The sequence below is a fragment of the Aristolochia californica genome, unplaced genomic scaffold, assembly GCF_029961685.1.
Source record: "Aristolochia californica isolate CCGP_79_NKW_82.1479 unplaced genomic scaffold, dmAriCali1.0.hap1 SCAF_6, whole genome shotgun sequence".
In the NCBI taxonomy this organism is placed as follows: Eukaryota; Viridiplantae; Streptophyta; class Magnoliopsida; order Piperales; family Aristolochiaceae; genus Aristolochia; species Aristolochia californica.
Genome location: NW_027182257.1, coordinates 43,777,562 through 43,795,718, shown reverse-complemented (window position 1 = coordinate 43,795,718; position 18,157 = coordinate 43,777,562). Strand labels below are relative to the sequence as shown.

The 18,157-nt window shown below is 37.6% G+C and overlaps 2 protein-coding genes across 8 annotated transcripts; one reads left to right on the top strand and one right to left on the bottom strand.

Moving 5' to 3' along the window:
• Positions 1-791: 791 nt before the first annotated feature.
• On the top strand, positions 792-16,337 carry LOC137934421 (uncharacterized). 7 transcript variants are annotated; one of them, XM_068778741.1, is made up of 16 exons: positions 792-1,480; positions 3,561-3,671; positions 3,767-3,914; positions 4,039-4,157; positions 4,257-4,344; positions 4,443-4,567; positions 5,916-6,065; positions 6,170-6,274; positions 7,434-7,545; positions 10,077-10,217; positions 10,354-10,391; positions 10,492-10,584; positions 11,683-11,766; positions 12,759-12,908; positions 15,597-15,761; positions 15,920-16,337. In XM_068778741.1, exons 2-15 carry the CDS (start codon positions 3,603-3,605, stop codon positions 15,729-15,731), a joined length of 1,557 nt encoding a protein of 518 aa, XP_068634842.1. In that variant the 5' UTR covers positions 792-1,480; positions 3,561-3,602; the 3' UTR covers positions 15,732-15,761; positions 15,920-16,337. The 7 variants fall into 7 exon arrangements, with proteins under 7 accessions (XP_068634842.1, XP_068634847.1, XP_068634841.1 ...); XM_068778746.1 differs by having other exon boundaries at positions 792-1,484; positions 4,039-4,061; XM_068778740.1 differs by having other exon boundaries at positions 792-1,484.
• Positions 16,338-16,642: 305 nt separating this feature from the next.
• LOC137934423 (protein LIFEGUARD 2-like) lies at positions 16,643-18,097 on the bottom strand. Its single transcript, XM_068778748.1, has 4 exons — positions 17,854-18,097; positions 17,409-17,522; positions 16,974-17,131; positions 16,643-16,882 (listed from the first exon to the last, which is right to left on the bottom strand). The coding sequence occupies exons 1-4, from the start codon at positions 18,095-18,097 to the stop codon at positions 16,676-16,678; spliced, it is 723 nt and encodes a 240-aa protein (XP_068634849.1). The 3' UTR covers positions 16,643-16,675.
• Positions 18,098-18,157: the final 60 nt, after the last annotated feature.

Below are 18,157 nucleotides of genomic sequence, written 5' to 3'. Positions count from 1 at the left end.
TTTGTCCCTTAATGCGTTTTTTGATGCTGATTGGGCAAGTAACAAAAATGATTTCACTTCAATCGGTGCCTATATTGTTTATCTCGGTTGCAATCCTATTTCTTGGAATTCTAAAAATCAAGTGACTCGATCCTCTACCGAGGCGGAATATCGATTTGTTGCAACCACTGTATTTGAGATTCATTGGATTTGCTCTCTTCTCACTGACCTTTGTGTTTTTTTTCTACGACAACCGGTCTTTTATTGTAATAATATAGGTGCTATCAATTTATGCTCCAATCCAGTTTTTCACTCGCAAATGAAACATGTAGCTTTGGATAATCACTTTATTTGAGAACACGTTTAGAGTGGTGCTCTTCGAGTGACTCATGTATCATCTGCTGATCAATTAGCAGATGCTCTTACTAAACCATTTCCCTTAACACACTTTTTCCTCTTGAAGACCATGATTGGAATCTCCTCTAGAAACTTCATCTTGCGGGGGTAAGATAGAGATAAAGAAAATAAGGATAAAGAGAAGTGGAAATTGTATCAACTTGTAACTCTATGGTCATGTACACTTATAACTCTACACTCATATAAATCCTCTTATCATTATGTACCTATAAATAGCTGTATCAATAAAAGTAATATATTGATTTTTTTTTCTTTTATCTAATTCTATAGAGATAAAAGGATAAAATTCAAATATCAAATAGTCTTACATTATCAATGATAATTATGGTAATTATTATTTTACATTATTAAATACGATATGGTATTTGGATCGATTAATCGGGACCAGTTCACCGTCGTTGGAAATTGCCAAAGCCGAACCCCAGGCCAAACCTCAGCTGCACCTCTCCCCGAAACCCTCCGCCGTTTTGTTTCACCGGCGTGCCAGAGCCAACCCAGAAAACTTATTCTTCCTTCACTGTTCCCTACGCCATCAACGCTAAGCCGTTCTCGTTGCCCGGCGCCGCACACCTGTGTGCAGCTGCCGAGACATCGCCTTTGCCTTCCATCTCACCGGCGCCAACCCAGAAAACTTCTCCCTCCTCTGTTTTGATTTCCCCCGAGCCATCACCCTCGTCAGCCAGAGTTTCCGCCCATCGCCAGCCATCACCGTCGACTCCAGCAGCCACGTCTCGCAGCCTCACCCTCGCCTCATCATACCCCAGCCAACGCAGCTGATCTGAACCCTCTCTCGTCGCCGTCACCCCACTGCCACCGCCTGCCGCTGTCTGCTCTGCTGGCAACCCAGACCCCAGCGTGATCCTATCGTGCCCGAGTCAGTTGGCCACGGAAAGCTCTTTAGCTTTTGTTTCCAGTCGCGGGACTGCCGCCGGACTGCCGTCGCTGTCAGTATCTTCCTCTGCTCTTTTTATTCACCGCGTTTCTCTTTCTCCCGTCCTCCGTCTGCTGCCTTCGCCGGCTTAGCTTGCTGCCGGACTGTCGTCACCTTGAGCGCCTTACTCCGGATGCACCCCTTTTCTCTGCGGTAGGTCTGTATCTTAGACACCAAATGGTGGAGCTTCTTATGCTTTTATGTCGCTGCACTTTTTTCTTTATCTTGAGCAAACCGAAACTTTATTATAGAAATTTCAGGTCAGTCATGGTAAAGTCGAAACTCAAACAGGACTATAGTTTCTATTGTTCTAGTGAATGTATTGTACTAGTGAATGATATATACTTTGCCTCATAATCATGCTTCCTGGAAAACAAAAACAGAGCCTTATTTTTGTCATTGAATTGCTTATTTGATTTTAGAAATTGTCTCAAAAGTTAATAAATTCATGTATTTTCCCTTACAATAGTCAACGATTTTTTTTTCCTAATATATTTTTCTTCGTTTTATTTTGTGAATAATGTAGCTTTGATGAGAAAACTAGACAACTAAGAAGTAGGGAGGAGACATGTGAAGATGAGAGGAGTGAAATAGTGAATATGATTGTTTTACAGTTTTTACATCTTTGACGCTTCACTACCTCATATTGGCTGAGCGAGAAAACTGTATTCTGTTTATCTTCTGGGTCAAGCATCTCTGCAAACTTAAGAAGTTCATTTCTTCTTTTGGTTGAAAAAGCAAAGTCAATTTTGAAAGAAGCTCTTTCTGTTCCTAATACTACTGCCAAAGGCAATCAGCGAAAAGGAACAGTAAAAGAAAGGGAAACACTTAATTTTGCAAAAGAATTTGTGGATTTGGTGGGTACAGTAGGTATTTGTAGTTTTATTTATTATTCAAATAGAGGATCAGGTTAGAAGTAGTTGAATCAGCTAATATTCTTGCTGCTGGTGACACTTCATTTCAGTTCAGCCCTGGCAGCAATTTCTTGGCAACTATTGATAGAAAGAAACAACAGAACTTTTGAAGGAAGAAGTTGTGTGATTGGTGGGTCATAGAAAAGGTAATTCACAGCACCTACTCTGGGCAAGCAGCTTGCATGGGTTACCCCCTTTCCCAAGCTCAGTCATAAGGAAGGTTTGGGGAAAAGTCAATACTCTTTGGTGCCCCCAAACCTAAGGTTGTAGTAGAATGGCAACCCCCCACTCGATCGGCTTGGATCAAATTAAACTTTGATGGCTCCTCTAGAGGAAACCCGGGCCCAGCAGGTGCAGGGGGAGTTTTCAAAAGCAGTTCTGATCAGATATTGTCAGCCTTCTCTGGGCCAGCTGGTTGCTGCTCATCTAACTAAGTAGGGTCCCTAGCTCTTTTGGAAGGCATAAGCTATTCAATCAAAACTTTGGTGGCCTAGAAGGTGATTTGCCCTTGTCATTGGCTGGGTAAGCAAAAAGAATCCTGCCCCCAGGGCTTTGAGGAAGATTTTTTATGAGATTTCAGATCTGTCCTCTGAATGGCACATTGCTTGGAGTACAGTTCCCAGATTTTTCAACTCAATGGCTGACAAGCTTGCTAAATCTGGAGCCTCCAAAGCCTCTCTTTGCTCCAGGGCCTCTCTAGGCATCTATAAAAGGCTATGTTTGATCTGTATTTATGTTGTATTCTTGGTTGTACCCTATGCTGTATTAGTACTGCTTTGATGTTTTTACATAAAAGTTACGAGCCATTTAAAAAAAAATAATGGATCAGGTTATCGATTTCATTTGCACTGAAGCAAACTTTTGAGTCCTCTTGGTATGTTTATACGTATATTTGGATTTGTTTTGTTTTCATTTATCTGCTCAAACCTTTTATTTTGTTTTATTTTATTTTGCTGCACTATGTAACTCTCTTCTAATAAAAAATCCACTCGCCATTTAAAAAAAGGTTTAATTTATACTGATATGCATTGAAAATTAATTTTTTACTAGAAATTATTTGAATTGCCTGTCCATCAGATGGGCACCTCTCACTAGTATAATTAAAATGTAATCAATTTGTCACTAAAGGGCTCTTGCATGTCACAATAGTATTTGAGTTCAAAGGAATACAAGTATTTAGCAACAGTGGGCCTGCTGCACTCTATTCAAGTAACTATCCTACTTGTAGTTGAGCTTGTAGATATGTAAAATTGGGTTCCAAATATTCACCTCTTAAAAGAACTGTGAAAACGTTTGATCAACAGCTTGGTCTGTGGCAGAGGTGCAAAATGCTATTGAACTGAAGTAGAGGCGGAGAAGAAATGCCCTCCCAGCAAGGGGTCTTACTTGCAGTTAGCATCATCACCAACCACTTTGGTGATCAAGTTGGTGTATGTTTCTAAAACTCCTCAAATATTCTATTCTTCATCTCTTCCTAGCTTGTTACATTGCCTCTTTCAAACACTCATGTCTCAAGCATGTGCAGAAAGTATGTGGTTGCCTTTTGCGTGGTGGGCCTCTAACTATCCAAGAGATAGAACGATACACAGATCTTCCACATGCACAGTTGAAGAATTGTCTACTGGTCTTAATCCAGCACAACTGTGTTCAAGCATTCTCCACAGAAAAATCAGGCATGTTTTTGTCACAGCAAACTTGAAAAAATGTTATATGGCTATTGTTAATTTATGACTATTGGGTTTGTAAAAGTTTGAAATTCTTCTGATGCATTACATGTTTTACATTGGCTCTGAACAGGTGGTTTTGGTGTACAAGTGAAGGTTATCACTCAATACATGACACTATTTGATAATATCCTTCATAGGATGCGATTTCCCAAATTTCTTGCTATTGTTGCAGAACGGTTTGACAAGACGGTGACAATTTGAAAATTAAAGTTTAAAATTTGACATTTATAACTGTAAAACAGTTGCCATTATGATGTTCTCTTAACTGTATTGTCTATTTTTCGACAGTGCGAAAGTCTTCTTGAAGGGCTTCTTCAACATGGTAGGCTGACCTTGGAACAAGTTATGATGCGAGCAATGTCAAAGCGAACTGAAGGTGTTTGAGTTAGCATCCTTGAAGTAATTGCAGCTTGGTTCCCTATCTAATAGAGTTAAATAGGAAATAGCCACTGAACTAAATTGATATCTTCTCAGGGAATGCTGACGTTCTACGAACCAGCTTCTCAGAACTTGTCCATACACATTTTGTTGAGCGTTGTCCACCTGCTGAGCCCTTTCTTGAAACTCTTGAAAATGCTCAAGCAGCTAAGCGTCCTAAGGTAAGTATCTTATGAAATATTTTAGTTGAAGTTGTTTAATGAAAGAAATTGCTTATTACTGAGTCATCTGCTTCCACATATTGCGGCAGAACGCCTGTATTTCTATGTCCACCAGAAGTAAAATCTGGAATTTACCTAGATCCATCATGTAGAAGATCCTGCTACCAATTTCTTCTGTCTAAAAATCCCATTAACTAGATTTTAGCAGTTTGACTGTTGATGTAGGAACAAGGAGTGGTTAAAGTAAAAGTGGCTCCTCCTTATTCCTCAATTTGATAAAAAATAATAAGAAAATTGGTTAATATAACTGAATCTGGAGATTTCCCATTAACTAAACTTTTAGACACTGGCCAATCCACAAAGAGTCCCTCTTTTGAATGGTGTGTCCCTGTTGCCAATCTCTTCATCATTTGTGTTGAAGCTCTGTATCCGAATGTTAAAGGTGCACGGTATTCCTGGTGTAACCCAATAATCATTCCTGAAACACTTTCTAGAATAATTTGCTTTGCAAGGAAATGACTCACAAGAGGCCTTACAATTGAAATTCGATCTCATTGTGGTCTGAGGAGGCAAATTTTCAGCTTTGGCTCGTTTTCATAACCTGTCCCTCTTTCAAGGTCCGAGGAAACCAAATGTTTTCTGATTACATTTTAAATCTCTGTGTGAGTTCTATAATTTTTTTTTTATGCAAGTGTGGGTTCTATATTGAAAACTTAAAAGCCTCTATTTAAGTTTTCCTAATGTTAGAGAAATGTAAACTGAATTTTAACCAATTGGCATGCATAAAATATTTTAAAGATTCACTTGCCAGTGGTTCTATGTAATTGTTAAAGCAAAAAATTATCTGTATTCTGGACAAAGATGGTCGGGAAAAGACCCTCTGTTACACTCAGTTGCATATTACTGCTGCTATGTATTAAGTTTGTATTAGTTTTGACCCAGTAAAGATGAAGAGACTGTTCGTCTAACCCTTGGTTGGCGATCCTGTAAATTTTATATTCTTGTTTTGAAGTTCTTGCAAATTTAACTCCTTATTCTGGGTTTGATGTTAGTCTCTCAAAGTTTTGCTATATTTTCAGATTGGCAGCTGGTTTTGAATCTTCCAGTGCCATCATTTTTAATGATGTTGGTTCTGGGTTTTTTAGCAATCGTTGGACTGTGATGATTTGTTGAAACAAGTTTCAATTTGTTCACCTGAATATGTTGCTGAGCTCCAACTTTATATCACATTTGCAGTAATCAAATGTTTGCACCTGGAAGCATTTTCTCTTTATGCTCAAGGTATCATGTGCTTTGCAATGATTTTGGGCTGTAAATGATGGTAAAGCTTTTCCAATCTATTTTACAGTCTGCTGGACGTCCTGAAACTATAGAACAACAAGCATTGAAGGCTGCAGGTCTTTCAGAAGCTGAAAGATTTTTTATTATTGCAATTGGAAAAAACAATTCTTTAGACACAGAAGAAGGGGAGAACTTGGACACCACACTGGGGAAAAAGGTTGAGATGGAGCTCATGCTACGCATTTATTGTTGTTGGCACTTACTAAAATTGTCTTGTTCCAATCATCTGATATTCTTATTAACCTTTTTCTTTTGTGACAGCGGAAGCATGATGCTTTGGAGGATGACACAGAGGTCACAATTCATGATAAAGAAGTTCTCTGGCGGCCAAATTTTGAGGAATTTGTTCGGTGTCTTAGACACAAGGTGCTGTTTTTTTGTTTTGACATTTTACTTGGGCTTATACTGGAATGAAAATCTTGTTAGCATTTTAATTTTTCCGACTATCTTTATACTCACAATATCTTTATACTCACAAACCTGACGAACCCCATTACAACTAATGACCAGTCTTCCTACCCAAATTTACCATCCCTTCACTGTTTCTTTCTAGTTCTCTGTTTTCTTGTTTATTGTCAAGAGTAATGAAATAAAAGGTATTAGCTTATGGGATCGGTATCTGTCTACTCTCAAATACTACCTACCACCAATATCTATGACATCCATTCATAAATATCTTGATGTTTATGACATCTTTCTGTTAATAAAATGTCATTTTCTAAGGAACTATGTACTCACTTATTTAGATCCAAGAAATGCTGAAATAATAATTTTTTTTATCCAATATTAGTTATCATTACTCTTTTATGAATATTTTCGGATACTTCTTTTTCCCGTGCTAATCATTATTTACCTGGTGAAATGCATGATATTTTTCAAATAACCATTTTGGAACTGAGATAACATTTTCCAGTTCTGTTTCTAATGAAATTAACTTACCCTTGTCACCAACTATGCTTGGAATTTAGGGATGAACCTTCGTATATGTTTACTTAATTCCTGTGTACCTGTTGTCTTCTATCACCTAGAAAAACGAAAATTTGAACAAAAATGGTTCTTGCGTACCAAGTGCTAATGAACTAGAACTCCATAACTCCATATGGTGTTTTCAACTTCGGAATGGGCCATGGATCCTGGCATGCTGTTCTACTATTTAGATTTTGAGAGTTCAATGAAAAAGAGATTTCATTAAAAGAGGAATATACTTGTCTTTCAAGAGGAAGAGTATGAGACATGTCAAATGGAGGATTCTAGTATAAAGCAAAAATACATGTACTCAACCAGTAAGCTGCCTTTCTACAAGATGGTCTGGGAGGTCTAGTCCTTGCTGTATATTTTGATAGTTGACATATGTATAGCATGCACTTTATTCTTTAAGCCAACATACTATGACAATTAATATTGAGGTGCTCTTTTTTCTTTGATTCTTTCTTTCTTTCTATTTAATGTAAAATTTCTTGTCAGTTTGTTTTGCATGGACTTGCCATCTGTTGCTTTAGCAAAATCTGCAAACTGTGCATTTCAGGCATGTGTTGAAAGAGTGCATGCAAGTTTCAATGTTGGCACTGCTGCTGTTCTTGAAGCTATTCTGGAAGCAACAAGAAGCACAGAGAAAAAAGTTAAAGAGGAGAAATCAGGTGAATTCTGTCTCTCTCTCTCTGGATTGATTAAAGTGAGGGACTGGAGTTTGGATGTCAAAAATTACTCATGATGTCATCATACAGGAATCTGTCTATATGCATGCTTGTGGACTTTCTTTATATAGTGTGATTTTTATGAATTTAGTTCTGATAATTTCGGTGCTTGAGTTGACAGCTCATTGTTTTTTTGTTGGGGTGTATAAAAACTTCTGACATCTCATTGTATGTATAGTCATGTAAAAATTCTATAAGTTTTTTTCTGTGATTTTTCAACTATAAAGATTTGTATTTTGGGTCTGAGCAATGCTTTGTGATTAAGTTTTATATCAATTATGAACAAAGACATACAACTCAAAAGCTCAAGCTTTTACATTGATCCTACATAATTCTTATACTAAGTTGTGAGTCATTCTAAATCCAATTTTCTTTCAGGACAACTCATATGTGAACCCTATTCGTGGCTCCAAATAAGTAGAAGCTTATCAACCTGCTCTATTACTATGAAGAAAGGAATCCAATTGAAAAACTCAAATTTAGATTGCAGAGGATCAAACCATGCACTTATGATGCATTGTTGATAATTTTAAATCTGATGTAAGATTACTGTCGATAAATTATTTGTTTTCTCCAAAGAGACTATGTTTCATTCTATGCTTAGAAGGTTGGTGCAAGTTTTTTTTTTTTTAATGTTTGGTAGGCGGTGATGCTGCCTTTTTGAATTCATTCAAACTTTGTGGAGAGGAATACATTGTTGAACATAATAAGATATCAAAGGTTCGGTAAAAATTGTTTTGATTTTCTTATATATAAAAAAAGTACTTTTTAAATGACGCAAGTTAGCTGGTGAGGGATGTCCCACACGCAGATGTCACCAGTAAGAAGAATCTGTAGTAGTGAGAGCTATAGCTCGAGAAACGGATAAATCATCCAGCATATAGCCCTCACTTCTCATGTCCTGAATCAATTGTCCTCTTCGTCTACAAGTCCTTAACCACAAGAAGTAGGATAAAAGGTTACTGAACAGTTTAAGGATTTAGTTATATGACTCACAGACAAGAGATTAACTGAAAATTTTAGTACAATTTAAACATAATCTAAGGATATTTGTGGAGTAGTGTAAACTATACCCTCCCTCTGAATGGGGGAGGTGGATCCATCAACTAAAGTAACTTGACGATATGAATGAGATGGACTAATGGACAGAAATAGGGAGGGCATATTTGACATGTGTATAGAAGCTCCTGAATCAATGATCCAAGAGGGGGAATGAGACACATTCAGTGCATTCATACTTGTACTAGCCATCATGGCACTCGCTGAGCAAGGAGTCGTCTCGGTAGTTTGAGAAGCAGTAGATGAAGCTATTAGTTGACCCAGTCACTATAATAACTGTTGAATTTTCTCATAGGATTCAATGTGTGAGGAGGCGTCCTTATCTATCACTATAGAGTTGGCCCAGGTAGGTTTACCAAATTTTTCCTAGCATTTTTCAGAAATATGATTAGTCCAACCACAATAAACACATTTCCGATCCCCCCAATCATTTCGGCCACAACCACGGGTTGTGTAAGAGCGACCTCTACCTCTATTATTACCACCATGAAATTGACCATTAGGCTTACCATTAGAAGATTGAAGATTCAGAGCAATTGCTTCTGAGAGAGCTCCACCCGATTCATTCTTATTTACAACTGCACCTTTAACTCGAAGAACTCTGTTAAAGGCTTGCTCAAGGGTGGTCACATCCTCATTGACCAACAATTGGGCTCTAATAGCATTATACTCATGTCCCAAACCATAACAAAACCGGGCTACTTGAATCTGATTTTCTTTCTTACGAATGTCTTCAACATTCGTAGTAAACAGATGGAATGTACTACTCTCCTGTAGTACTCTCCTCATCTCAATGAAATAATCTGTCACTTATCTACCTCCACACTTCATATTAAAGAGGAAAAAGAGGAAAATAGAAGAGGAAAAAGAGGAAAATAGAAGAGGAAAAAGAGTTCTGGAAGAGGGTTAGTTTTGCTGCCTTGGAATCTGAGCCAGAAAGGCCCTTCCTGCTTCTTTATAATCAAGGTTTAAGTGAAAATTTACAGAAGGACAAAAATACCCCTCAAAACTCAAAATTACATATTTCCTAAAATACATGTCTAAATTGAATGAAAGTTTAACTAGAGATAAAACAAGACATTCTTTATCTAATAGCCATACTATAAGAGAAAAATGTTATATGGAAAATATAAGAAATGAGCAAAATACCCCTGAACTTGTATTTTAACAATGATCAAAGAAGTGCACCAAATGTTGGAAATGGATACCCTAATTTTGGTTTGATTTTATAAACAAACTTCTTTCAATCAATATCTTGAGATAAAACTTTGATTTGAGTTGTTAGACTCCTTTGGAGATTACTGTGGCAGAAAATTACAGAAGTAACAGATTTTAAGAATCTTTATATTTACACATTTTTCCTTTTGGAATGCCTGAAGGCTGTCTGTGATTTTGTCTAAATGCATTTTCTGCAGCTCCGTTATTGTTGGAGACCATCATGCAAGAAGCTATTCGTCGACCAGGGAGTCCTCAGAGCATTGATCAAGTTAGAGCAGTTTTAGATGAGTTGGGTGGTCAATCATCTGTGGAAGAGACAGATGTTCTCTACAGTATTGGTATCACATGTTTATTTATGAGTTTTGTTTTTAGTTGAGCACAGGATTTCAAATTATGGTCATGATTGTCACCTATTCTTGTCCATAGCCATGTTGAGGTTATTGATTGCTTTCTTGCTTTGGTTGATACCTGCAGATTTGAGGAGCATCATTGAAGATGCACAAAAGGCTGAGGTAATTGATTTGCTTTTTTTATTGCTCCTCTTGGGAGCACTGTGTTGTCTCTTCGCATATAAAAAAGCATTTCTTATGCTTATTCAATTGCATGCTACAGGTGGAGTCAGTTGTTTCAAGAAGATATGGGAAGAATGCATATAGGATATTCAGGTTCCTGGTTAAGAAAGATTGTCTTGTTGAGACAGAGCGGGTATTGTTTTCTTCCAGAAGATACTGTTTCAGATATACCTTGTATGTGTGTTATTGCTGGTTCATTCACCTGTAAATGACAATGACATTTTCATGCTTCATTGTGAGCAATGAATAGGAATTTTGTTCTGGGTTAGCAATTTGGGAGTGAACTCCAATCCTGGTCCAACTTGACTTGGTTCTGCTTCACATAAACAACCCTGCATTACTGGACACTCCCAAGTTTAGGCTGGCTCTCCATCCCAAGTTTTGGTGACAAATGTGTGAAGCTGTAGGATCCATTTTGTACTCTTCCTTTATTTATTTATTTATTTTTTCAATTTTAAATCTAAAGGTCTTCTAACTGAATGGTCCTCTTATACTTTATTTCCTTTTTATGTTTTATTTAAAGGCAAGGAATCCAGCCTTTTTCAGTTTTTTTGGTCCATGACACAATCACTAAAGCTCAACTCAACTTCAGTGTGAAAGCTAGGGCATGTAAAGGCCAGATTCAACTGAAACTTGTTAAAAAAATAAAAAATTTCAAGTGCAACCTGGCTGCCACCAAAAAATCTGAGCTGTTTCACATGTTTCTGTTCAAACGATAATAAGGAACAAATTCTTATTTTCTGCTAGTGTGATCATTACATGGTTAACAGTACTGGACTCTTCTCTATTTAGGTAGTAAATGCTTGTCATGGTCATTAGCCTCAAGTGTAGGTGTATGGTTGGTTATTCTTATAGTCTTGCCTATTCAGAAATGGAAAAAACTTGTTGGAGTCAAATTTGAGGAAGCCACTGTTTTTGTTGTTTCGCAGAATGAAGGTGTAAACATGAGCTCATGCATTAAAGTTCTTTGATATGTAATGTATGTTTGCTTACATTCTATATGCTTTATTAACTTTTTATCAAAACAAAATTATAGTGGAATGCGTTGTTTTGGATGTTAAACTGCCAAACTTAAAGTTGTGGAAATTAGATTTTATTATTGATAGTTTTTGCTTATGACAAAGATTCAAGAACAGCTGATTACCCGATTACATGCCTTGCTAGATGGAATTTGGTGGTTCACTATTTGCTACTGCTACTAAGCGTTTGTTAAATTGGTTTGTTCTGTTAGATTTCAGAGGAGATACTGATTGAGAAGAAGGAATCAGCCAAAATTCTTTACAGACTTTATATAGATGGGTTTTTGCATATGGAGGTAAATCTGTCCGCATCAAAATTTATGCATCTTGTGACAATATTTGCACGACATTGGTGGACATTCAGAAGGTTCTTATGTCTTGCATCATTCTTGTTTAGAGACATATAAATCTGGTTATAACTTGTAAACATATTTCTACTGAGCACAATTAGTTTCCATTTCTTGTAGAGACATGTGCACATGAGAAAATTTCCCTATGAATTAGGGGGCACATGATAAACTCTCTCTCTCTCTCTCTCTCTCCCTCTGAGCTGCGACAAGGCTGTGATGATCTCAAGTTGGGTGCTGATGGTGGAACAGCATTTGTAGTTTGTGTTTTTCTCTTGCAGAATTGCAAATCGTGGTATGAGGAAGAAGATGAGAACATTAATTTTTAAAAGTATTATGATAATTTAATGAGTCGCAATGTTTTACTAGAAAAAAGTTATGAAGAGCTTACATGTTATAAGTTTCATTCATTCATACTCATAACCTGGAAAGTCTATATCCAGCTTTTGCACAGTCACAAATTTTCTTCTGGAACACTAAAAGGGCCATAATCTATCGTATTTTATGTTTTTCTGGTCTGTCCACTTATTGTTGGGATGATTATGATTCTGGACACTACTAAGAATGCCCAATTAGTTTGCGAACAAAATGTTGTGGGTTTTGCTACTAGTAATGGAAACTAGAGTTTGGTACTCAGAATTTAATATTTCCACGACCTCTTTACTTATGTATTTCATTGCTTTTGTAATTCTAGAGATCTTAGCATGTACCATGTTTTGTATTTTATGAGTTTATCCTATCTTGTATTCTATCACATTTTATTTAAAAAATGTATTTTTATTGCATTTGCAGTAAGATAGCTTGGATAAAATTTTGAATCTCTTTCTGGGGACTTACATGAACTCTAACCAATCTATCTTATCTTCAGTTAGCGTTTTAATGTATTTCCTTCACATTAAGCAGTGTCATTCATGTGTTCTGTGTTTTAATTTTTCTTTCAGAAAGCAACTTCACGTGAGCAACAAGCCCTAACCTTCTTACTATGGAGAATAATGGAAAATACTCAGTGGGAGCATGTTTTGGATGATATGTACCATGCGGCTTTGAACCTGAGCCAAAGAATTGCTCATGAGCTTGAATTAGAACACGAGGTTTGTAATTCCTGGTTGACAGCAACTTATGTAGCCTATTTTTGAAGAATTGAAGGCTCTTCTCACAGAAGTCAAGCTATATATACAGGATTTCACCAGCACACTTAGTAGTAGGATAGTCTTACACACTTAGTAGAAGGATAGTCAACACTAGTAGTCAATTGGCTTGCAAATAACTCTTCTCCTCTAGTGGATCAAACTCACATGCAATGAGATCATTGTACTTTGTAATAGGATTCAGGTTGTTTGGCAGCAGACACTGCATGCTGCAAATAGCGCAGCAGATAGGCTTGTCAAGGATGGGGTATCGATTGATGCATGTTTTCTCTCTGGGTGTATGCTTTAATTCATTAATGAAAATCCATGAGCTTAAAAAAAGGCATAGTCTATTCTCTAAGAGTATTGCCTTTTTTTGAAATGATGATTGCTGGAAAAAAAGTTACAAGGAGGGAAGAAGCCCTCAGATTACAATAAAAAAGGAATTGCCTACCACAAGAGAGTGGCGGCAACCTCCTTTCTTAGCCAATATAGCTGCAATGCTATAGGCAGCTCTAAGTTTATGCTGCCAAGAAACAATCGGAGTGTTTTTTTGTTTAATTAAATTTTTAATGTCAAGATTGATTTTATTGAAAAGAGGAAAAGGAGCAGCTTGCCTCCCCAAGATGGGGGGAGGCGGCGTGAAAGTTACATAAAGAGATAGATGAGAGATACAAAGAACTTTAATTTCTTTAACAATGAGGGAGTTTCAAAGAACTATAATTTCTTTAAAAATGTACAAGAATCTCCATGGAGGAGCTGTAGTCTCTTACATCCAGCTTATGACAATAGTAAAATCCCCTTAATGAGAACCTGACATGAAAAGTTTCTCCTGAAATAAATTATCACCCTGCAGTTGACTTCTAATTTTGGCTTCAGCTGAGCCACAAGGGCCCAGAGGGCCAGAAATGATAATAAAACTGCTCTCTTGGTTTTTGATGACCACTCTATCCAAGCTGGGCCCAGGGTACCCAAGCAGTTACGATTAAGGTTAAGCTTGAGATGATGGGATGGTGGGGGAGACTAGGGGCCAAGGAAATTTATTAGTGAGAGTAGCAGTAGCCAACGACAGGTCGGTCTAGAATGAACTTAGGTACTCTATCTAACATGAAACCTGATGAATGGGGAATCATGCTGTTGACATTTAAGGAATAGCATGTCAGATGCTAGAAGCTCTGTATAAGGAGTGCCAGAAGGGAGCCAGCAATCAACACTAGCCATATTTGCAAAAAAGAGCTTTCCTTCACAGGTTGTTTTCATGGTGGTGAAACACCATAACCATATCATTTTTTTTTTTTTTTTTTTTTATGAAAGTGGTTCCTTAACCGTATGCATGGATTTCAATTTCATTATGCATGAACTTGCTTTTTCCTTTTACAGACTTCTTCCCATTTAAACAAGGATGTCTGAATTTTTATGAAGCCCTTCACCATGAGGATGTTTGTTAATTGCCTCAAATCTTCTTAGGACACTGGCAGGGAAAGGCATAAGCCAGGGACTAGATTGGGATGCCAGCAAGCATAGATTTTAGTACTGTGGCTCTGCCCTCCAAAGAGATGTTTCCTTTGCAAGAAGCTAGTCGTTTTTCATTTCTCTATGTGAAGGAATGACCCAGGTAGCTGGATGGCAATTTTAGAAGCTTGCACCTGTGAATAGCTAGTTCCTCAACCCTTCTAGAGTTGTTGTTTTTTTTTTTTTTTTCAGAAGATCAAGCCTTCAAGAGTTGACATTCACACCAGATAGCTCTAATTTGCACAGCCAAATTCATGAAGAGATGGGAGATACTAAGAAATTTGTTCAATAGAACCATGACAGAAACACATCATATTTTCTGCGAATTGTAATAGCAGGATGCAGAAGGAGCTGCCATTGACACCAAAACCTGTAATTCATGTATGCTGTTGTGCTGTCTGGGATAGAGAGCTTAATGCTTCACTAATGATGTTGAACTACAAAGCGGAGAGAGGGTCCCCCTGTCTCGGCCTATTGGTGGCCTTAAAAAAAACCTTTGATGATACCATTCTTAAGAAATGCGGGAAAACATACATAGCTCTGTGTCCAGCTTTGCTTTCTACCTCGGAGCCCATTCTTGGTAATAAAAAAATATATGGAAATAAACTGCTGATACTTACCATCTGTGGTTTTGGTGACTATTCTGTCACTACAATTATATATTCACCTTTTGAAGGCCTGAATTGATTCTTGAAAGAATTCTCCATGGTATTATGGACATTTAGAAAGAATTCTCTATGTATTATGAACAGCTTTTATCATCTTTTTGTATAACAAGATTGTTTTCTCGTGCTTGGCTATTTCACCTGCCATTTTTTTCACCTGGAGTTCTCTTCCTTTAATAACATCTGTATGACTCTGCATTTATTTGTCTAAGTTCATTAGGTTGAAAAAAATGCATGATTGCTAGAGAACAATTTCTTGCTAGTTATTCAATTTACCACTCTCACATGTTGGTACTTTCCAAAATTTAGATACTTTCCTATTTCTTCACATTTTGACTTTCATGTGAAACTTGTTGGCTGGGTATCTCTGCTGCCTTTGCAAAGACCTCAGTGAAAAATAGATTTTTTTTTCTCGATACTGGCACAAAACTACAAGTTTTTGTCATACTTACCACTCAGTTTTTTTCATCTGCAGGTTATAATTCGACCTCGAGATCAACTGGATGAGACCCAGTTGAAGAGACTCCAGCGAGTTATTAAAGTCAAGACAGTGTTGGAGGCATCTCTTTTGAAGCTAGATGATGCTATCATGCTCTTCCATGATTTCTGATGGGTAAAAAGGAAGATGCATCCTCTAAAGGTCTGACCATCTCATTGTTGACTAGTCCTTTAGTGCGAGTCCAGATGAAGAGATGTCCTTAACCATTAGTGTTATACCTGATTAACATTATATGTGTCAATTTTTTATGACCGTTCTGCTGCTTGTCACAAGTGGAGTCTTGTATTTCCATTATGCAGGATGTAGCGCGGGACGTTGTCAAGTTTGAGGCTTCTCAAAATGTGAACTATAAATCTATCACAAGATGACCCACTTAAACTGAAGATTAGTGTCTGGACCACTGATTGATTCACAAAGCTACTGTCACCATTCTACTGGGAAATTCTTAGTGCCAATAAGAGAGTCTGTCCAAGGAATCAGAAGATGAAGATTGTTAGATGACTTTCTCTTCAACCAAGCAGAACAGAAGAGAGGTGCCAATCTTTCTTAAAATTTAATTTTGATCTTATTTTAATATTTAAGTTCTGCTTTGATTGAAATGTAGTTTCATAATTATTATTACTATTCTTATTTTTTTGGATGAGCTCACCATTTGATTCAGACATACATTTTCAGGACATTTTTATTCAAGTAGTTATATTTAATGATTGGTATGTTTATTCTAGTTTTCTGGAAGAGCTCACGATTGATTCAGATGTACATTTTGATGTCATTCTTCTTCTTTTTTACATAATATGTAGTTGCCAGATGCTTGGTGGAAAAAGGACATTGACATTATCTGAATAATGATTATCAGGTGGAAGAGAGTACTACAATATAATCACAATTTACAAATCTCTGTTTCTAATGTATTACACTGTACGCGAAGAAGAGAAGCTGTTCAGTCCTAGGCATGTTCTGTTGGACTGTACATTACTGCCGCCCAGCTCAATTACAGGGTAGAAAGAAAATGGAGTCACCTTACAGAGAGGATCATGTACTTCCACAATCACCTGCTAATTGTCTGAAGCACTTAGAATTAAAAGCAGCATCTGGAAGAGATTGATAATGTCAAGGTAGAGAGATATAGCTGCCCAGATGTAGTCGTCATATGAAAATCGCTTAATCAGGTTATCTGTGTCATAGACAATGTAGCCTGCGAAAACCAGAGCTGCCAAGCATCCGAAGATCATCGTCGTGAGTTTCCCCATTGGGAAAAAGATCTGCGGTTTTGCACGGGTCAGAACCATTTGAATTAATATTCACAAGAATCGCCAGATTCACTTTGTTGCAGAATGGTGATCACTACCTAACCTGAATTATGGAAAATACCATAATGGCAATGACTGAGGCAAACAAGAAGGGGCCAAGGAAGCTGAAGTCATGGCCTCTCCTGGCTGCCCAGAAAGTGTAAAGAGTCAGGCTCACAACCACCACAGCAGTCAGAATCACTGCTTCAAGAATGACCTTCCCTGTAGGCAACGGACATATCCAAGATCAGTCATATGCCAGAAAATACTAAAAGTCATTTGGTGCGAAATGGTTATTGTAGCCGTCTAATCATGATTGGATGGCTGAGATAATTGTTGAGATATCCGTTTCGTATGTTTCATATCACATGACTTTTCGTATTAGATCTCTGTTGGGCAACCAGTAACAAAGCCAGCACCAACTTTCATGGTTCCCATCTTCATCAGAAGATATACACGCCCTGTATACTAAGTTAGTTCAGACTTCAGAGTGTCTTACCGCTGGTGAAGGCACAGGTTAATCCAATGGCAAAGCTAATTGAGATTGTAAAGATGGCGAGGAGGATAAAATTTATGGGATGCTTCTTGTGATAGTAGTAGAGTGGAAAAAGAACTGCAAAATTAAAGAGGAAACTAGAATCAGAGACGGCAGGGAAGAAAAACACCCAACAATGCAGATTCCAATATAAACCATGAAGAATTGCAGCCTAGAAGAAGATAAGAAATGAAAACCCAATTCCTAAAGGTAATCACATAAATGTTTACGGATAATTTATGGATTTAATCTCTATTTTCCTGGCCATTGAAACAAACTCAAGTGAAACTCAAATTTCAAGAACAGCAAGAGAAAGAAAACCAGTTACTATGCAAGGATAGCAAATCATTCAGCAAACAGGTTATTAAGAAAAACAAAGAAGAAATTCCAAGCCAATCTTCTAAATTACCCAGAAGTGGCATGATGATGAGGACGATATAGAGACCCAACCCGGCAGGAGTAGAGACAAAAAATACAGCAATGGAACGAACGGTGACAACGACGGCCGCAATAGCCACCGTCAGAAGCAACTGCATCGCAAGGATACAGTACACCTTCCGGATGAACGCCCATCTCAATTGCGGGCTCTCCAGCATCGTCGGATACAGAGCGCCATTACCAGTCTCAACGTCACCCCCTTTCCCACCGGACATTTCCCAAGTCCTTCCTGCCGATCAGCAACACAGCCCCAAAAAGAGAAAAAAAAAAGAGTC

Excerpts from the sequence above, each read along its gene's own strand:
- LOC137934421 (XM_068778741.1), top strand. The coding sequence starts at position 3,603 with ATGCCCTCCCAGCAAGGGGTCTTACTTGCAGTTAGCATCATCACCAAC. Across the intron at positions 4,568-5,915 it reads AAGCAGCTAAGCGTCCTAAG|TCTGCTGGACGTCCTGAAAC; the intron begins GTAAGTATCTTA and ends TCTATTTTACAG. Across the intron at positions 12,909-15,596 it reads AGCTTGAATTAGAACACGAG|GTTATAATTCGACCTCGAGA; the intron begins GTTTGTAATTCC and ends TTTCATCTGCAG.
- LOC137934423 (XM_068778748.1), bottom strand. The coding sequence starts at position 18,097 with ATGTCCGGTGGGAAAGGGGGTGACGTTGAGACTGGTAATGGCGCTCTG. Across the intron at positions 17,523-17,853 it reads CATCATCATGCCACTTCTGG|TTCTTTTTCCACTCTACTAC; the intron begins GTAATTTAGAAG and ends TTAATTTTGCAG. Across the intron at positions 17,132-17,408 it reads AACCTGTGCCTTCACCAGCG|GGAAGGTCATTCTTGAAGCA; the intron begins GTAAGACACTCT and ends CGTTGCCTACAG.